Below are 19,543 nucleotides of genomic sequence, written 5' to 3'. Positions count from 1 at the left end.
CACACTGGGAGCTTGAATGGATCATCTGTTAGGTGTTGGTGTTTGGGGTCATCAGGATAATCAAATGGCTCTTGTTCTAAAAGAAAAGCACCCCCCTTTCCTGTCATTGAGAGTCAGCAATGCCACCCTAAGCACCACCACTGCCTTGTCGCGGTATTTAGGACTAGGGCTAGTTTTGCTCTAATTTCCATGCACCACCATAATTCTATGATTATTATGATCAAAGGCAAAGCTAGGTTCTAGACATGGACTCAATTAGTTTAAATTATCCACCACTAATTAACCCTCCTATGGAACGATAATATAGAGACATCAGTTAGATTAAAATGTAAAACGTGATTGAGTATACAATAAAGGAAAGGTCTCTTTGTTTGGCACATAATCTCAGTGGGTGGGAAAAAAATCTGGAACTACATTTAAGCAAACAATCAAACCTATTTTCACAAACTCGAGTTTTATTTTTTTCTCTTTTTATCTCATACATTGTGCTAAGCTTCCCTTCATAGGGACCCCAGCCTCATCCCCCATGCTTCAGAAAAGCATGCTTTTGGGAACGGATAATTCTAGAAGCATGTCACTCACCTGACAACCCCGGTGGTCCTTGTCCTCCGGGGGGACCCCTAGCTCCAGGGGGGCCTATTCCTGGAACTCCTGGAGACCCCACGGAGCCTGGCAATCCAGGAGGTCCCGGTTCACCTGGAGAAGAAAAATTGAGAATAAGCTGCACAGGAGCAGTGGCACGTTTCCCGGCCTAGGACACCCACACACACGAATGGCCCCAGCAATGAAAAGCCACGAGCTCTAGGCCTCTAGGATTTGCGTCGTTCATTCAACAAATACATATCAAATATACTCGGTAGGGGTTCTGGGAATGCAAAAATAAGCATATCCCGTCCTCAAAACCATCCAGACTGATCTGCAAGAAGTTACCTCTGATCCCCTGAAGCCCAGGGGGTCCGATCACTCCGTGTTCTCCAGGAACGCCTGGTACCCCAATGCTCCCCTTCTCCCCAGGTGTGCCAGGAATGCCTGGAAGACCTGGCAAACCTTTGAGTCCCGGCAGACCAACTCCAGGCTCTCCCTGAAAATCCCCAAAGCACAGAGAAGCAAATTGATTTGCAAAGTCAATATTTCTATCAAACCAATAGCATAAGTGAAGACTTAACAGATACTGCCAGTGCATTTAGTAAGAATATGATCTGCTCAACGCTTTTCAAGCATTTGCAAAGTTTCCTCACACCTATTACATCTTTTCAGTCTCACCACAAGCCCCATAGGTGGGTAACTTTTATTGTTTTCATTTTTCAAAGGAGGAAAAGCAAGGCTCCCCACGGATAAATGACATTCTTCTCAAGTCTTCTGACCTGAGCTTGTCCCCTCAACTCTGCAGCCTGGTGCCTGTGACAAAGCGCTGGCCCTAAGTAACCGGTAAAATGCCAAATATGATTTGTGAGTAGTTAAGGGAGTTCTTCCTAAGAGATGGCAAGGTTCCAGGGCTAGCATGGACACCAGCTATTTAGTTTTTTGGTTTAATGAAGGTTTCACAGTAAATTAAGCATTTTAAACCATGGCATGAGTCACTGGGCTTTGATAGATACAGATGATTAAAATAAAGGCTGAGGGTGCCTTGGAAACAGCCTGGATTTGGGCTCCAAAGCAAGCAGGTGGCCATGAAATCACAGCGCTCCACCGGTGTCCCCTGTCTGCAAATGACATTCCCAGAGAGGGAGGATTTGGACATTAATGGGCAGTGGTAACTTCCCTACTCGTCCCAGAAGGAAATTTTCAAAATGGAACGAACTCCCTCAAGGGCATTCTTGAAAAAGCATGGCATTCTTAATCACAAATGAAATCTTTCGTGCCCATTCCATTAGGCATTTACTAACTCCTGAGTCTTGCACTAAGTTTAAGATGACCCGCAAGCTGCCGCGGTTGACCAAACGTTCAAATGCAACGTAGGTTATCGGTGGAAGCTGGTGGCGGGTTGTACAAAGACAAAGGTCCAGAGGTTTCTCTTCAGCCTCAGCCACCAGAGGAGGGCACCCTGCTGTCAGGTATTTCTTGGGAAGAAATCCCCCTGGGATCCCAGAGGCACGGCCCCTGTGGTGCCCACCTGCCCTCTCCTGAGGGACAGGGAGCAGGCCCCACCTGGGTCCCTCACTGGCAACGTTTATCGATGGCTGTTGGCCCTTTCTCCTGTTTGGTACCAATGCCTTCTGGCAATTCCACATCGGTTCCTTACAATCAGGACAGGAAAGGATCTAAGCGGTAGTCACTCACATTTGCTGAGCAGAATTTCAAGTATAGGCAAGTTGGTAGCAGAATATTTGAGGGCAAGGAGAATCCTGACTTCACCCTGTACCAACAGTTCTCAAGCCGGGGCAATCTGGTCGCCCTAGTGACATTTGCCAATGTCTGGAGATATTTTCAGTTGTGACTGGGTGGAAGGGGGATGCTCTTTTGGTGACCCATGGGTGGAGGGAGGGTTGCTCCTGCCAAAAGCCCTATAAAGGCACAGGGTGGCCCCCACAGAAAAGAGCTATTGAACCCAGAATGCCAGTTGTGCTGAGGCTGAGAAACCATCCTGGGTGACTATGCTTTCTTTCAGGACAGTAAATTTCAAACAGCGTTCATCTGCTTCTCATATTTTAAGAAACATATTTTACCCTGAGTTCCAGCTTACACAGGCAAGCAAATGTCTGTCATAAAATTTCATAAAATTGAAACAAATGTTTCATAAAATCAAAACAAGTGTTTCCCTTCAAAATACTTACTTCCATGTGCTACATTCTCTGATACTTTCTATTCTATGCTATTTCACCAAAAACAAAAATCTGCTGGCCCAACATGTCCTGGGAGGTTCATAACCTGCGTTTTTTCTGTCCAACTCATAACAAGGATGGGGGAGAAGGGTCATGGAGGGAATGCCTGGCACTCACCTTCTGGCCCTGCACACCTGGGTTTCCAGGTAAGCCATTAAATCCCGGGCGACCTGGAGTCCCCGGAGGCCCCATGTCTCCAGGTAAGCCGTCAACACCTGTTTTGAAGAGTCAAAAAAAAAAAAAATCATTCCAATTACAACGCCGTTCCCCACTTTCTTCATTTTTAGTCTTGCCCAAATATGCCGACCTGATCTGAGAAGGTCAACTGTGGAGGCCTTCGGAGGTGGCTGGAAGAGGCCAGGGGAGACTGCCCGGCAGAGAGGGTCAGGTGCGTTGCTGCCTCTTCCAGCACCTCCGCCCTCCTCTTTTCTCTCTCCTTTCCTTTTCTTCTGCTCTCTTCAAACTTTCCTTTCCCGTCCTACTCTCCCCAAACAAAACAAATATACTCCTTGGTGCCTGCAGATGAGAAGGGCGCTTTATTCATCTACTCAAGGTGTGGTTGGGGCGGCAGGGGCACCACCATCACCTCATTAGAAATGCAGACCCCAGGGGTCTCTAAGGCAGGCCCACTTTTCAAGATCCCACAGGATCTGTCACTGGAGGACACCGGCCCACTGTCTGGGCCCCGCCCTGGCAGCTCTGATGGGCCGTGAAGCTGGCCAGCCACTAGTTCAGACCCTTTGTATGCAACACTGAGGTCTCTGATGTCCAGTAATTTGTAAGTTTGCAGTGGCACACGCCCCAATCACACCCCCGTGGGGCTGCTGCACAGATAGGGTCTGTCCTCCTCACTGCCACAAAGCCAAGCAACTCCATGTCACATGGGCCACGGCCTCAGGTGAAGGAGGCACTGCCTGAGGCAATGGTGGAATGTGAGGGAGTTGTGAGTGTGACGAGGCCTCAGCGCCTGGCCCTCCTGAACAGGGATGCTCTGCTGCCCCGCCCAGCCTGAGGGAAGCAGCCCTGGTGTGGGTGGGCGTTGCATGGCTGTCAGAGGAAAGGGGCTGCCATCTCCTGTTCTCCAAGCTAGCAGCCTACAGCAGTGAGGGTGGATGGGGCCTGGAACCTCTGGGTAGGAAGCCTGGAAGCCTGGAGGAGATTTCAACGTAAGTTTGGCTGTATGGTGTGTTGTATGAAGGCAAACTTCCTTATACAACACGTCCCTTTTGTGCTCACAGCACCTTCTCCTCAGTTCTGAACAGAAGGTCTGTGATGACAAGTGTGTTGATCAGAGTCTACCTGAGGGACAAGTAGACCTAAGAAATGTGAAAAGCGGGGAAAAAAGAAATTACCTCCTTCCAGTTTTCAGCAGGAAGTGACGGCTCTCACACTGGTAGGACTCCTCCCCTTGGAGCAAAGCCCCTCCCTGCGACTCCCTGCACCTCCCTCTGGGCCCTCCCCCAACTCCCAACCCACCCTGGCTGTGTTCAGGTGGACTGCGAGTCTTCCTCACGGATAAAAGCAAACACCTGGAGGGTGGGTTTCTGCGGGTGCCGTTGGTGGCAGTGCCCATGCAGCTTGCACAGCCTTAGCGTCCCAACTTCCCAACCAAACCCTACACTGCAAGGCAGCTATTGCCTAGAAGCGCCTGAAATCGGTGTGCTCAGCACTGCTTGGGCTCTTCTGAAAGCCTCCCTAAACAGCGGTCGCCAGCTTCCGTGCTGTTTTTATGTCTACCACCTCCTCTTTTCTCACAGAAGTCACAGGCAGACCAAAGGCTAGGGTCCGTCTGGCAGGGTTACCTTTGGGGCCGGGGGGCCCTGGAAATCCAATTCCCGGCTGGCCCACAACACCCTTCTCTCCTGGCAGGCCTGGCCTTCCTGGGGTTCCGGGAAAGCCTCGGTCTCCTGTGGTGAGAAAGACCAATGGTCAGCGTGAGAAAAACGTGAGGAAACTCTCATGGTATCCCGGTGAGCTGGAATTCCCATCATACCTTGGGGACCTGGGAAGCCTGGGGACCCCGGCAGTCCTTCTGCTCCAGGGGGGCCTGGTAAAGGAACAACTTTTCCTGGTTCACCCTTTGGACCTAGAAAAAAAAAGAGCAAACACAAAAGATGAAGGAATGAGGACCACATGGAACGGAGCGAGGACACGCAGTGGGTGGGCTGCACGCCACATCCTACCCAGCACAAGAGTGCCCAGAGAGCAGAGCCTCTGCCTGTGTTCTCCACTTCTTCCCTCGGTGTTTCTAGGATCTTTCAGAGAGAGCTACGCTTCTCCCCATGCGTTTGCATGTCCAAAATGACCAGGATGTTTGTTGGACACGAGAATCCCTTAAGAGTCCCTTAAGAAGCCGAAAAATCTACAACAACTTGTGAGATGGCTCTAGGTGATTTCTTAGTGAGCCAGTCTCAAAAAGTCAAAATACTTTCGCTGTTCTCTCTCAATTTACCAAAGTCTAAGTTGCTTTGAGAATGACCTAAGTTACGTTCATTTGGTGGTAAATTATCCAAACGACATGATCCGCGGTTGATTACGAATGATCCATTATCCGTAACAGTGCAGCTGGAGCTCTCTGCTCACTTGAGCAGCATAGGCAAAACCATCCTTCCTCCCAAGCCAGGAAGCACAGCCCCGGCCCTCTGGGCACTCATGCCTAGGAGAGCCACTGGAGTGTCAGGGTTTCGCTGTTAAGACAGGACCAAAGGGTTCCCCTCCAAGAAGGCATGCACTGAATCTTCGTATACCTTGTAAGAATTCAAGCTATGTGGGGCCTCCCCAGAACAGCCAGCACATTCTTTAGCTATAGACTGTGGGAAACGCCAACTGAATGACCCTAGAAAATACCTGCTGTTCGTGACACACCCTGGGCACCAGGCTTTTATGATCACCACAGTCAAACACAGCTCTGGCAGATCAAAGCCGTCTGTTTTCTAATCTCGAAGCTAAATGGGTCTGGATGGCCAAGGAGCCCTACAGCTGAGGGCAGAGGATCAACAGCCCTGCCCCCCCTCCCCAGAAGCCTTCTTCCGCATCTGCTAGGGTATATTTGTGAGTACTCCAGTTGGTTTCTCTGATGGTAGTTTCTCACCAAAAGAAAGGCTAATTCCCTTCGACAGCTCTAGAAATCTGCAGATGTCACAAGCACAAAGACAGCACTTGATCTGTTGATTGTGGAATCAAGAGACCCAAGCGAAAGTGATCGGAAGTCCCTATGTCTGGTTCACTAAAGTCCTCCTCCATCAAACCCAGTATCACCCTACCTCTAATGGAGTCATAAAAGAGACATTTCTGGGACCCTGCTGAACAAAGAACAACCATCAACGAAGTCAGAACTTGATGCTGAGTACTCACTGATCATACAAACAAGGAGAAGGATAAGAGTAACAGTTATGTTAGCACACTACACCTGGGCTTCCAACAAACACTAGCTGACATTTCCCATGCTGGAATGCTTAGGAACTGGACTCTGTGTGTGTGTGTGTGTGTGTGTGTGTGTGTGTGTGTGTGTGTGTGTTTTGTTCGTTTGTTTTTGAGACAGTGTCTTGCACTGTCATCCAGGCTGGAGTGCAATAGCACGATCTCGGCTCATTGCAACCTCCGCCTCCTGGATTCAAGCAATTCTCCTGCCTCAGCCTCCCAAGTAGCTGGGATTACAGATGCCAGGGTTTCGCCATGTTGGCCAGGCAGGCCTCGAACTCCTGACCTCAGGTGATCTGCCTGCCTTGGCCTCCCAAAGTGCTGGGATTACAGGCATAAGCCAGCATGCCCAGCCTATACACTGTGTATTAATAAGGAAATATTAGTCCCTAATGGGAAAAGGAATTCATAAAACAGGTTCAATATGGTTATTGGCATAATCGGCAAACTTGTGAGCCAGAAGGGCATGGTGTAATTGCTCCAACATGGTTATTGCTGGGTATTTCAAATATCCAGCTACTTTATTTATTTATCAATTTATTTTGAGATGGAGTCTCACTCTGTCACCCAGGCTGGAGTGCAGTGGTGAGATCTCGGCTCACTACAACCTCTGCCTCCTGGGTTCACGCGATTCTCCTGCCTCAGCCTCCAGAGTAGCTGGGACTATAGGTGCCTGCCACCATGCCCAGCTAACTTTAGTATTTTTAGTAGTGACGGGGTTTCACCATATTGGCCAGGCTGGTCTCGAATATCTGACCTTGTGATCTGCCAGCCTCGGCCTCCCAAAGTGCTGGGATTACAGGCATGAGCCACCGCACCCGGCCACAGCTACTTTATAAATAACTATGTTTTTTAAGGTTTACTAGTTACATATTTTTAATCACCTTAAGTCCTTTCACTCACTTTTACAACTTTTTGCATGTTTCCTAGCAACGCGCATTTACTTCCCTCATCTACACACAAGGGAAGAACAGGTGTGCTCTTCCTAGGGCGTGCTCTTCCTCTTTCTAGGGAAGAACAGGTGTGCTCTTCCTAGGGCGTGCTCTTCCTCTTTCTAGGGAAGAACAGGTGTGCTCTTCCTAGGGCGTGCTCTTCCTCTTTCTAGGGAAGAACAGGTGTGCTCCATGTCTACTGGGAATTGCAGTCAGATAATAAACTATTAGCACCTGCTGTGTGCAAGGCCCAGCACTACATTCCCCTCCCGCTGGCCCTGAAAATAAGCAAGTCATGGGAGAGGAGAATGACGAGGGAGTCCACACTCATCCTGCTACGGGTTCTCTGGAAAAACCTCTGAACAGGCTGTGCGGAGGGCAGGGACCACGTCTGCGGTTTTGACCACGTCTTGTCAATGCTCAGCATAGAGCCTGGCGCGTGATTCACTCAAAAAACAGCAGACAACTAAAACCACCATGGAATGAAATCGCCATCTCGCTGTAGGACCTCTAAATCTGTTCACAGGCGTCTGCCTACTGTGAAGAGGTGGAGATCACACCACTCGGGATGCACAGAAGCCAAAATGGGCTGCTCATCGGGCAAAGCCGAATGGGTAAGGAGAGGAAAATGACTTGACCTCGGTGTGACTTCTACACAAAGGCCGACTTTAGCTGGTGCGTGCTGTATACTTCTTTATGAGGACTGTAAACCCAAGTTCTTTTTAGGGAGAGCCTGCCTATTACCTGGCCCATCACATACATGAGGAAGGGGAGGCACAAAAGGCTGAAGGCTTGCCCAGGTCCCGCCCCAATTCCTGGAAGAATCAAAGCCAAGTGTGCGCCCCGGCCTATGCGAGCCCCAGGCCTCTGTGTGCACCCGAGGTGCCTGCCCCAACCTCCGTTTACAACTTCATGCTGCACCACGAGTTTCTCAGGCCTCACCTGGCAGGCCTGGGGATCCAGGGCCTCCAGGAAAGCCTGCTTGTCCTTTGTCACCAATGGGACCAGTAGGACCATATCCTGGAGGCCCAGGGGGGCCGGTGTCACCACGACTGCCTGGAAATCCAACTCCTCCAGGGGGGCCACGCTCTCCTTTCAATCCTACAGAACCCTGATGTGAGAAGAAGAAAAAGACACTTATCAGAGACACACAAACACCCTTTCCTTATCACATTCTTCTGACATCTGTCAGAAGTACTAGAGTTAACTGACATCTGTCGATAAGTACTAGAGTTAACTGGCTCACACTACTTATTTACTTCATCCACCCTCCCAGGGGGGCCACCTTGTAGTTAATAAGTGAAAACAGCATTCTTCTCCCTAAGCTGAGCATTCTCCCTCCCTCATCTACTTAGGGAGATACTTTAGAGAATGAGACGTTGATACCTGGAACCTTTTGAAAACAATGACATGAATACTATTTAGATTTCACCTCCCATCCAAAGCAAAAAGATACACAAACACATCTGTTCAGTTCCCCCAAATGCATCAGAAGACGCTGATCTGTTATCATCTAATTATTTGTCAATAATAACTGTCAATGCCTAGGTTTATAGACTTAAGTTGTTCCATGAACCATGAACCATGAAACAAGTTCATTTGTGCCATCATCAAGGAGATAGAAATACATCGATATGATTCAAATTACTCATTTCTCGATTCTTTGCAGATCCACATTGTAAAATGCACATTCAAAGTCCGGAGATAAACATACCGGTGAGCCCTTGGGGCCAGGAAGACCTGGATGGCCATCTCTTCCAGGAGAACCCGCTCTCCCTGGCATGCCAGGCTGTCCTGGAAAGCCTGGGTCTCCTTTGTCACCTTTGAGCCGCAAGTCGAAATAAATCTCACCAGGCTCCCCCTTGGCTCCCGGCTGGCCTATCAGCCCTGGTGTACCTTGAGGCCCCTATAAGAACAAAGCCTTGTGATCCATAGAAGAACCCATCCACGAAGCACACCAGTGTGACTGTAACACAAGCAACCACAGAATCAAGAAGCCACCTTCTTGAAAATGGTCATGCACTCATGCCTCATCATTCATTTTCTAGAGGCAAACCAGGAGCTCTGTGACAAAGCCCTGGTCTGCTGCATGTGTTTTCCTTAAAAACACTTACCTAAATTAGGTATTTCAAGCAGAGACCTGGATGGGGCAGAGGGAGTTATGGTGTGGCTTTGGGCACCCAGCTCTCCTCCAGGTGTTTTCTTTCCCTAACAACTGCTCAACATTCACAGGAACACGCAGCACCTGTCAGGAGGTGCTGATTGATGTGTGGTTCGTTGTGCAGCTTCAGTAATGGACAGACTCAAAGAACAATCGCTGTCCTCAGCTCTGCCTGCTGCCTCAGCCCCACTGGCATGCAGAAGGCTTTTCTCCAGCTTCTGGGCCCAGTGAGCCACCCGTCAGCACCTCCTGGCCAGTGCTGAACACTCCTGTGAATACTGAACAGGTTTCCTTTTATGCTCATGCCCAGAATTCCAGAAGAGATAAGGACTTCCAGGGCACCAGTGAGAGAGGAAACTCTGGGAGTGGGCACTGGGCCAGCTCTATAATGAGTTACGTTGAGTCAGCAGAGTCAAGTTGACTTTCCCAAGAGACTCACACTAGAACATTGCTCAGTTCCTAGAAAGTTAAATCTGCAAAGAACACCCATACCCACCAATGGTTTCTCCTCCAGCATCCTGAGACTTGGGTTTCACAAGAAAAACAGAAAATGTTTCCAATAATTGTCCCATTTACTTGTTCACTTAGGCCTGAGAAAGGCATCTTCAGACTCCCTGCTGACTTGGCAGAATTTTAACTCTGGCACAATTCACTTAATGTGAATTCTTTTTCATAAACTTCCTTTCAGAAGGTTCTTAGATACATATGAATCACTGACATGCACACGCTTCTGTGTGTACAGATGCTATGTGCTTCTCAAAGGAAGTGGTTGGTCGACCAAGGACAGACCAACATTTGCCCAATCTTTAGACTGAAAATATGGCTAGCATTGGTTACCAGCCTGCTAGGCATTACCATCCTTTCTATAGCATCTCTGACCCTTATTGCAGCTCTGCAAGTAAAACATGGAAACCAGGACGTAGCAGAGGAAGAAGCTGATACTCAAAGAAGTGAGCTGATAGATCCAAGACTACTCAGCCAGAAGGTGCTGGAACTGGGATCCACATTTATGCATTTCCAGCTGCAAAACTTGTACCTTATGCCTGTGCCTCTGGAGTGCTAAGGAGAGTTAGGTATGAGCTAGTAAAATCTGCCCATTACACAGGGGGAGAGGCAGGGCTTGAAGGACTTCTGTGTCCTGCTCAAAGTCAAACAAACAGCAAATGTGGGACTAACCTAAATGGGGCAGACTTGCTTTCCTGCCTGAATTGCTTCCTAAGAGCTAAAACATTGCAGGCTAAGGAACGGGAGAAGCTGCTCTGCCTCCCATTCCATCTTCTATGCCAACCACGATGCACTGACTCCTGGCCCAATCCCGTCAAGCAGGCTTCCAGAAGTATGGAGAGAGTCGGCAGCAACACTCTGCACTGTTCAATATGACTTGGAAAGTTAAATTAAGTAACACACAAAATGCAGTTCCTCCATCACAGTGACTGCATTTGCTCTTGTTTTTTGTTGTTTCGCTTTTTTCTTGTTTTGTTTTGTTGAGACGGATTTTTGCTCTTGTTGCCCAGGCTGGAGTGCAATGGCACCATCTCGGCTCACCACAACCTCCGCCTCTCAGGTTCAAGAGATTCTCCTGCCTCAGCCTTCCAAGTAACTGGGATTATAGGCATACGCCACCACACCCAGTTAATTTTGTAATTTTAGTAGAGACGGGGTTTCTGCATGTTGGTCAGGCTGGTCTCGAACTCCCGACCTCAGGTGATCCACCTGCCTCGGCCTCCCAAAGTGCTGGGATTACAGGTGTGAGCCACCGTACCCAGCAGTGACTGCATTTCAAAGACTCAACAGCCACCACTGGTCAGCAGCTGCCAGATCAGATGGTGCTGATGTAGCACGCTCCTGTCATGGCAGAAACTTCTCATGGACGGCTACCAGTGGTCTGAGCTGGCCCCGCACTCCAGTGCCCCTTATGACCTGGGACACTTCACTTGGATCTACTCAGGAAAGGTGGAACACACCCAGTCTATTTGCTCTGGGTCCCAGGAAAGGCAACAAATTATTTCTATGAGCCACCTGCCAGAAATTGTAGCAGAGAGTCATAGAAAATTTGTTATTTACTTGAAAGGTGTTGTGGGATTTTAAAACTGTTTCTCTTGAGTTAATATTAGCTCCTATGCATCCTTCAGTCCCAGCTAAAATTAGCCTCCTCTACGCAGCCTTTCTTGTGAGCCCAGGCTGCCTTCTGGTCCTCATTCTGTAAATCACTTTGCTTCATTAGGACAGTCTATTTGCAGAGCTGTCTCTCCACTAGTATTTCAGGGCTCTGAGGGTAGAACCAAGGTTTCCTATCTCTGTATCCTTGGCATCCAGAACAAAAGAGATACTGGAGGAAGTATACATTGAACTGGCAATATTCATCCATTAAAAAATACTAGTGCAAGAAATTATAACCAATGTATATTTTTCTCAACCTGAAAACATCATTACATTATTTTATGGTGATTATTCACAGCCTAAAAATATAAAGCTCCCTAATACTGTGATCTTAGGGTGAGAAAATATAATTTTTTATTTTAACAATGATGACCTTGCCTGCCATCATTCTATTTATGGGAGAAATCTGGGTTTTTAAAACAGTGACACTGGTGACCTTAGGACATCTCGTGTGGTTTCTTTGCCACAGAACTTCTTGATTCTAAGTAGTTCAAAGGTCTTTTGATCCGTCTCCCTGAAAATAAATGCTGAGGATTCAAATACTGCCTGGAAAATTTAGCATTGGCTGCGTTAATTGGAGAAAATCTGACACCTACGCTGTCTGCCTCTAAAAAGTGGTGCCACTGTGGAAAAAGTCAGGGAGTGTTAGTTTCAATTCATCCTCCCAGTGACCAGGAAGCATGAAACCTGCTCAGACCAACCTGGGCATCATCAATCCGCTCGGAGAGTCGGCCTTTTGTGATCCATTATTCTTTCCCAAAAATCAAACACTTGGCTTTCGAAAGGAAATGTCACAGAAATGCTATCTAAGTCAAATGGAAAATCAGAACATTTCACCACTTTCACATTTTAATCTACTCTCCTGTGTGCTGGTTTATGGATATCTCTTTTAGCCTCTAGCCAAATTCAAAATAAGAGAACCACATTTCCGAGCCAGTTAAATCATGGAGCTTCAAATACAGCTTCCAATAAAAGGAAAATTACCAACTTCTCCATTGAATTATTTACCCATAAATTTATTTTTAGAGACTTTTTCCATCTCCGGAAAGAAAGGAGCTCCTGATGAAGTGCATAAGGAGTAGAATTGGGGTTGTATGTTTTCCTTCTTTTCTTCTATATTATGATCTTTCCTCAATATTCCTTCTTTCTCACCTCTTTCCTCTTTTTCCATCTTTTATTAGATTTGTCTAGACTGAGCTTCAGCCAGAGTTGAGGCAGGAAGTCCACCAGGAAAGCCCAGGAGATGAAGTGGTGGATAGAGGTTAAAAACGTCCTTTTCTGCTTCCTTCAAAGTTCTTCTGTCTTTGATCCCCACTACAGTCAGGGCTACCCAGTTATTTGAACTTCTAATTTATTTAGATATATTTTAAACAATTGCAACTTCTAACTCAGCTCCCCAGGCACCAGGGAAGTCCTGGAGGGCAAAAGCCCAAGATCTAACTTCAAAAGCAGAAAACCATTGCTGAATTCCAGCTGGGTCATTGCTATTTCAACTCACTTTTGCCCTGGTTTTCTTTTGTAGAAGCTTCCAGCAGTATTTTTAAAAATTAAAAAATTTGAAGAGCTACATCTGAAATGAATAATTCTGAAATTTGACTTTCAATATCTTACAAAAAGAAAAAAGGGAATGAAAGGAATTGTGGAAACCAGTCCATGCTTGCAAAGTTCAGAAGAACAAAGAAAATACGAGAGGAACAACGCCTTGAGATTTAAAAGCTTCAGAAACAGAAGTCATTATATGCAAGAAAATAATGTCCTTCAAAATTCAAGATTATTATTATGCTCTTCTATTTAATGTATTCTTTTAAAACAAACTACAAAAGCTAAGAAGCTGGTATTTTGTTCCATTGAAAGGTTTCATGTCAATGTGATCCAGATATTTCATTATGGATTTGAAAAAGCAACTGCACAATAGATGTTGTAACAGAAATTTTCAACTGTAAGAAGAATAAAAACATATTTCAAATCCTCAGAGGGAAACAGTTCTGCTTTCCTTGATCTTTCCATAGAAACTATTGATGCTGAACCTACTGACTAACAAGCTTTTAGATGATCTGATGTGATGTTACCAGCACTGGTAACACAGACAGACAGCACTTCAGCTCTGCACTGTGGCTGCTTGGGGGTGGCTCCTGTGACACCATTTGTTTCAAGAAATCCCAGAGACCCTGCAGGTAGGACACACTCCCATTCAGCCACACCTGAACACAGGTCGGCAGCAGCCGAAAAAATTTTGGCCAGGTGAGAAGAAAGGCGGCTGTGATTTGGGCTCTGTAGGTAACAGTCTTACTCATTCTCCTGAGAGGAGGGCCACATGGAGTCACTCCAGAGGGCTCAACAGAGCAACACTTACCAGCTCCCACACAAGGCAGAAGCTAATGCTTGCAAATGCAAAACGACACAACTCGGTTGATGTGCTTGGTGGCAACTTCTGATAAGTACATGAACTCAGACAGGTTTACTTACTGGCACTCCCGCGACACCATCTCTGCCAGGCAAACCTCTGTCGCCCTTGGCCCCCGGCTGTCCTGGGAAACCTTTCGTTAGAGACAGGGAAAAAGACAGCAACACAGCATTCATGAGATACTTCTCAAAACCTTTTCCTAAGACTCAAAAGCATAAAAATCTGTATAGGAAGTGGATGATTGCTTGGATAATCCAAAGAGAGTAATAACTAAAATGCCCAAGATGGACTCAGAAAGGGAATAGCTGACCCGACGCACATGTACACGCGGAAGCAGGAATGCTTCCAGCACCCCAGCCCTGCCCTCCTGCCCACACACCCGGGGACGACTTAAAGGAAAAGCAGGAATTCCATTAACTGCTTATGAGATAACAGAATCTGTGGCATGGAGGGAACTGTTATGCTGCTGTCTTTTATTAGGAAATCTTTACGAGGCCATCTTGATCATTCCCAGCAATGTGGATAAATCCTGGAAGTGAGGCCCAACATTCTTCTGATTATGCTCTAGGACTGGCTGCAGAAAATCAGGCCTTTCATGGAGTGAAATCCCTTTCACAGGAAAGAGGCCAACACATCAAAGCAAACTCTGACCTGGTCCTTTTCACATGTGGGTCTTACCTATTTCTCCTGGGGGTCCTTGTGGCCCAGGAGGCCCCCGATATCCATCTATATCACAGAGGAGGCAACTCTCTCCTTTTTGACCTAAAAAAGAAAACACAAAGGTGTTTACATGTAACATGTGACCAGAAGTCTCCGCAGTGCACTGAGAGAACAGAAAAAGGCAAGGCTATCACTAACATATTACATCCAAACTTAGGTTCGCTCAGTGACTGAATGGCTCCTCCAGACGGCTCTCTGCTAACGGGTGGAAACTGCAGTCAAATGCACGTCCCTGTCTGTCAATGAACGGGCCCACTGCCCCCAGCACACATCACATGTGACCACAGATGCACAGCTTAAAGATCCAAGTTCTTCTCCCAGCGAAAAGACAGGGGCTGCCTCAGTAAAAAGTGGTCCAGAAATTCAACTGTGCCTATCAGCCTGAAAAGACTCGACTTTTGTAATTTTGTCTGTAATGTGAAAGCTACCCATCCCCTTTCTCTTTGGTTGAGTGCTTAGTCCAGTTCATGGACTTCACTGGTTGATGGACTTGGGAATAAGAAGCCACAAAAGCAAGAACACATATGTGATCCAGGACAGAAGAGGAGAGAGACTGCAGCCCTGAAAAAAGAGAGGAGATGCTCTTCTTTGGAAATTCTAACATCTGAAGTCTTGATTTTCAAGCCAGGCTCAGAGATCTTACACTGTCTTAGCTATTCCTGTGTCTTAAACATTGAAATGTCTGGTTTCTAGGCACAAATCAGGCGTAATACAGAGCAAAACGTACTCATAGAGAAGCCCATGCTGGGGACCTCGAAGCGGCGTGGCCATGTTCTTCCCATCCCTGCCCTGGCTGGCAGCCCCACGCAGGCACTGCTATTGCCCACTCTGCCCTGGGACGCCCCTCAGTCAGAAGTAAAACAGGGCCACTGCAGGTAGGCCATGCCCCTGAAGTGTGGGAGCAGGCACACGGTTTCATTTCGAGCTCTTTTAGGAGGTAGACCAGGAGCCCATCAGTGGAAGGGGCACGGTACAACACAGCTGAGAACCCAGCTAAGTTCTGGGCACTGGGGCATTCGTGGGTGTGTCTGTTCGCAAGGCTTCAGGTGGGTGGGGAGACAAGGTGCATTCCCAGCAGATGATGGAGTCGAAAGAGGAATGGGAAGACTCGAGAAGAAAGATGCTTCTCCTAGGATCTGGGGGATGGATAGCTAAGATTGCAGTGTGAAGAACCTCTGGACGTTGGATCTGTCATAAAATGGAACAGCCCGTCTCACAAAGTACTGAGCACCTGGTAACTAGAGCAGAGAGACTCATTAAAACCCAAACTGTACACTGACTCAGATCAGTGGCACCCCTGTGATGACGCCCAAGATCACTTCCATTTCAGGTCCTGCAGTGTATGTGGCTGTCAGAATTCTAAGATGCTGGCTGAAACTTTCCCATGCATCATTTCTGTCTTACACGTTTGAAGTCTAAAACGTTTTTACAGTCCACAGGCAGAAATGGTACACAGTGGGGTTGATTTGAGGGACAGCCTCCTATTTGTCCTACTCTCGGGTTACTAACAGGCATATAAATATCAGAATATCCATTGCTTATTCCCCTCTAAGGCAGGACTGTTGATGCAGTGATAATCCACCTCTGTGTCCAGGACGGTGGAAGAGATAAATAAGTGTCCTGTGTGGGTGGTAAGGCAAACACTTGGAAAGATTAAAGATGGAACCGAGAGCCCAGAGTGAAGCTGGTTAATGCATCAGTGGCAGATTTGCTCACACTGATGATGCAAACACCACTAGAAGAATTGGTGAGCATTCCATGTGCAGATTTTTGACTTGAAGGAGGGAAGAGCATTCTTTGATAACAGAAGTCTCTTCTCAAACACTGAATGGAAAGATTGCAGTAACAACTCAGTCTGAGTTTTATCTGCTGACCACACCCCCCATAGCGAGACTGACTTCAGAAAGGACAAAGGGCAAAACTCTGACTTTCAGGGCTGTCTCCACCTTTCCCTCCCAGATTATCAACTAAGTTCCAGAAGATGCTTATTGTAGGAATAGATTTTGAAGAGGGTTCCAAATAAAAGGAACCTACACCCTAACTCTGCCCACCCTCACTTGGCTCCAAAGCCAGTAAGTATGTGGGAAAAAATCATATGCACAGACACAACCACCATTAAAAAAAAAAAAATCAAAATTTCTTACCTTTCTCTCCAATTTCACCTATAAATCCTGGCTGCCCTGGAATTCCAGGAGGACCCTGGTCACCTGGAGGTCCGGGCTGACATTCCACAATTCCATCTGAAATTGAGTTTTCAGAGTTACAGGATCACAGCTAAGTGTTTTTACCCTCTCCTAACTCAACCTCTATTATACAACCAAAATATTTTAGGCTATTTGATAAGTGTTAGAAATTCAGCTTTAGTTTGTTTCAAAATCATCTTAGGCTATCCACCACTTGCAAAACATAATCACCACACACCACCCACCAGCCACTCACCATCCCAAGCCATCACTGCCAACATTTCTATTTCACAAATTCTGAAGTATCTGTAGGTGCATCAGCCCTGTCCTGTACACTATTTCATTTCATCTTGCAAAGTGCCTACCATCACCCTTATTTTACAGATGAAGAAACTGAGGCTCAAGAAAGCTAAGTGATTTGTCCAGGGTCATGCATCTGTTAAGTCAAAGCTGAGTCTAGAAAATTTTCTTCCTTTTTTCCCCCTGTAACCCAATTTACAGCAAAACTAATCATTATTTTAGAGCTGCAGACTGCCAGTGAGGAAATGCCTCAAATTGTTCACATTCAATTCTGAGCATCATTTATGTAAAGAGGCATAAAAATAAATTGCAGTAATGTACACACCATCTGTCCTAGGTTCTAGTAAAAAATATCAGCATTGTTTATTGTTTGATGATTTGGATACACACTGAGATGGAGTTTATATTTCCTTCCCCAAGATCCTTGAAGAAAAAAGACACAGTGAACAACTTGGTATCCAGCATCTCTGCCCAGGCATAACCCTAACATTCATGCACCAGCACTGAAGGCCCTCCCCTCTCCCTTACAGGGTCTTCTCCTAATGACAAAGTCATGGGCGGTCTCTGTTCACCTGTCACCTGGACACCCCGAGTCCCCGACTATAGAAGGGCCCCAGGGTGTGGAGTGGGGCTGTGGAGCCCTCCCTCGGGCTTGGATGTATTAAACAAGGTCAACTCTCCAGCTCGCCCACCCCAGCTAGAACCAGAATGCCTAAAAAGAGCCCACACTTTGTTTGATGACTTGGTTTAGAGCTCAGCAGAATAAGTTAGCTTCCGCTGTGTAGGAACTATGGAGGAGGTGCTTTTGCTTTGCTTGTTGCTTATGTGCTTATGTGCCTTTCCCTGAGTTTCTCCCCACAAAGCACAAGAGGAAAGAAAGCCCGAGTGGGGTCACCATCCGTCCCCCACGGCCACTCCTAGGGACCTGCTCCTGGTGACTCTGGTCCTGCCTGGCTCCTCATTAGCCCTTCGACCTTGGTGCAGCTGGCACCATCTGTCTTAGACAAAGTGGACTCCATGTTTATGCTTCAAAGAGCAGCCCCTAAATTACTTTACTGAAAGAACCCACATCTCTCATCCCTGTGAGCCTAGGGTATACTAATTCCTTGACTCTAGAAATGTATGCTCATGAATATTGAGAGACATGTAACTGTTATACTCCTTTTCCAGAACATAACTCCTGCCTGCTTCAGTTCAACCAGAATCCCTTCATATCCCTGACAAAAAAACAAAAAACAAAAAACAACAACAACAACAAAAACAATGGTACATCCTCACCAAAGTCCATTTAAATTCATTTTATGCAGTGATTATTTCTGGGGAGTTCTAAAATGCAAGTCTAGAGTTCACATTTTACAATGCCTTCTCATCAAGGGTACCTGCAGCCACAGATGGTTTAGAGCTCGCTGTACCCACTTGAGACAAGGACGCAGTGGCACAACTTAGATGCGCAAATGGCTGCATTGCATGGGTAATGCTCTATCGATAGGTCCTGAGGTAGCAATGGCTTTAAGATGTAGCGTCTTTAACATACATTATAAATCTTAATACAAATCTCATTTCTAAGTTATTACTCCATACTCTGTGATTGGGAATTACTTAATTTACGTGGACTAAAAAGGCCACCTAGAAAACTTGGAATAGTAAATATTACAATGTGTTCAGCCAACACATCCCATTCAATTAACAAAGTGTAAATTTCATATTTTTACATGATGTGTGTTTATATTTCATCGCTTGCAAAATTACCAACATCCAACAGAATGTCCTTTTCCCAGATTTCCCCACCATGGGCTCCCTCACCCCCTTCATGTCTTTGTAAATCACTCTGCTTAAAACCGCAATCCCCTGCCCACTCCCCACCCCAGAACCCTCTGTTGACTCTTCTGCTGAAGTTTATCCCTGGACTTATCATCTCCTGCATTCCTGAGAATTCCCTTGTCTTGGGTAACCCCTGTCTGCCCCATGGAATACTTGTTCCAGGACAGCAGGATCTGTTGAGTCTTGTCACCACTGCTAGATCCTTGCCTGCTGCCTCCCAGGCACTCCCTTCCCTGCTGAATGAATCCGGAACCCAAAGGCCCCTTGGTCAGGCTCACAACCTTCTCTCAGACACACAGAGAAAAGGAGACTCTGGATTCAGTGTGTCCAGGACTGCAATATTTTATCTTCACTTCCCATGTTTCACACAATCACAAGAGCAGAGGAGAAAAGTTCCCCAAAGTCACATATGATCTGTTCTTTCTCCTACCCAAATTCATGCAGATCACATTCCCCATCGAAGCTGCCCGGCTGGAATCCATGGCTCCATCTAGTCCTGGCCCAGCCCCCTATAGTGGCCTCATCCATGAGAAGTCCCTTTCATAAAGATGTGCTTGAATTCTAGCAAATAAATCTTGCTGGGACTTGAAGCCCGTGAATCCTTTCTCAATCAACCCCAC

General features: G+C 46.8%; 1 protein-coding gene across 3 annotated transcripts in view; it reads right to left on the bottom strand.

The window, feature by feature from the left end:
* COL4A1 (collagen type IV alpha 1 chain) overlaps positions 1-19,543 on the bottom strand; it is a 157,149-nt gene that overhangs the window by 29,876 nt on the left and 107,730 nt on the right. For 2 of the 3 annotated variants that reach the window (XM_055244660.2, XM_055244661.2), the window contains exons 22-31: positions 16,764-16,859; positions 14,578-14,661; positions 13,962-14,032; positions 8,889-9,080; positions 8,117-8,285; positions 4,816-4,908; positions 4,625-4,729; positions 2,940-3,037; positions 931-1,081; positions 583-696 (exon numbers count right to left, since the gene is read on the bottom strand). In XM_055244660.2, the coding sequence (XP_055100635.2) occupies positions 583-696; positions 931-1,081; positions 2,940-3,037; positions 4,625-4,729; positions 4,816-4,908; positions 8,117-8,285; positions 8,889-9,080; positions 13,962-14,032; positions 14,578-14,661; positions 16,764-16,859 (1,173 nt within the window). Of the gene's footprint in view, positions 1-582; positions 697-930; positions 1,082-2,939; positions 3,038-4,624; positions 4,730-4,815; positions 4,909-8,116; positions 8,286-8,888; positions 9,081-12,490; positions 13,400-13,961; positions 14,033-14,577; positions 14,662-16,763; positions 16,860-19,543 lie in introns of those variants that run through there. The other variant, XM_055244664.2, reaches the window with a different exon arrangement.

The sequence above is a fragment of the Symphalangus syndactylus genome, chromosome 15, assembly GCF_028878055.3.
Source record: "Symphalangus syndactylus isolate Jambi chromosome 15, NHGRI_mSymSyn1-v2.1_pri, whole genome shotgun sequence".
In the NCBI taxonomy this organism is placed as follows: domain Eukaryota; kingdom Metazoa; phylum Chordata; class Mammalia; order Primates; family Hylobatidae; genus Symphalangus; species Symphalangus syndactylus.
This window is presented reverse-complemented; position numbering and strand designations above follow the sequence as displayed.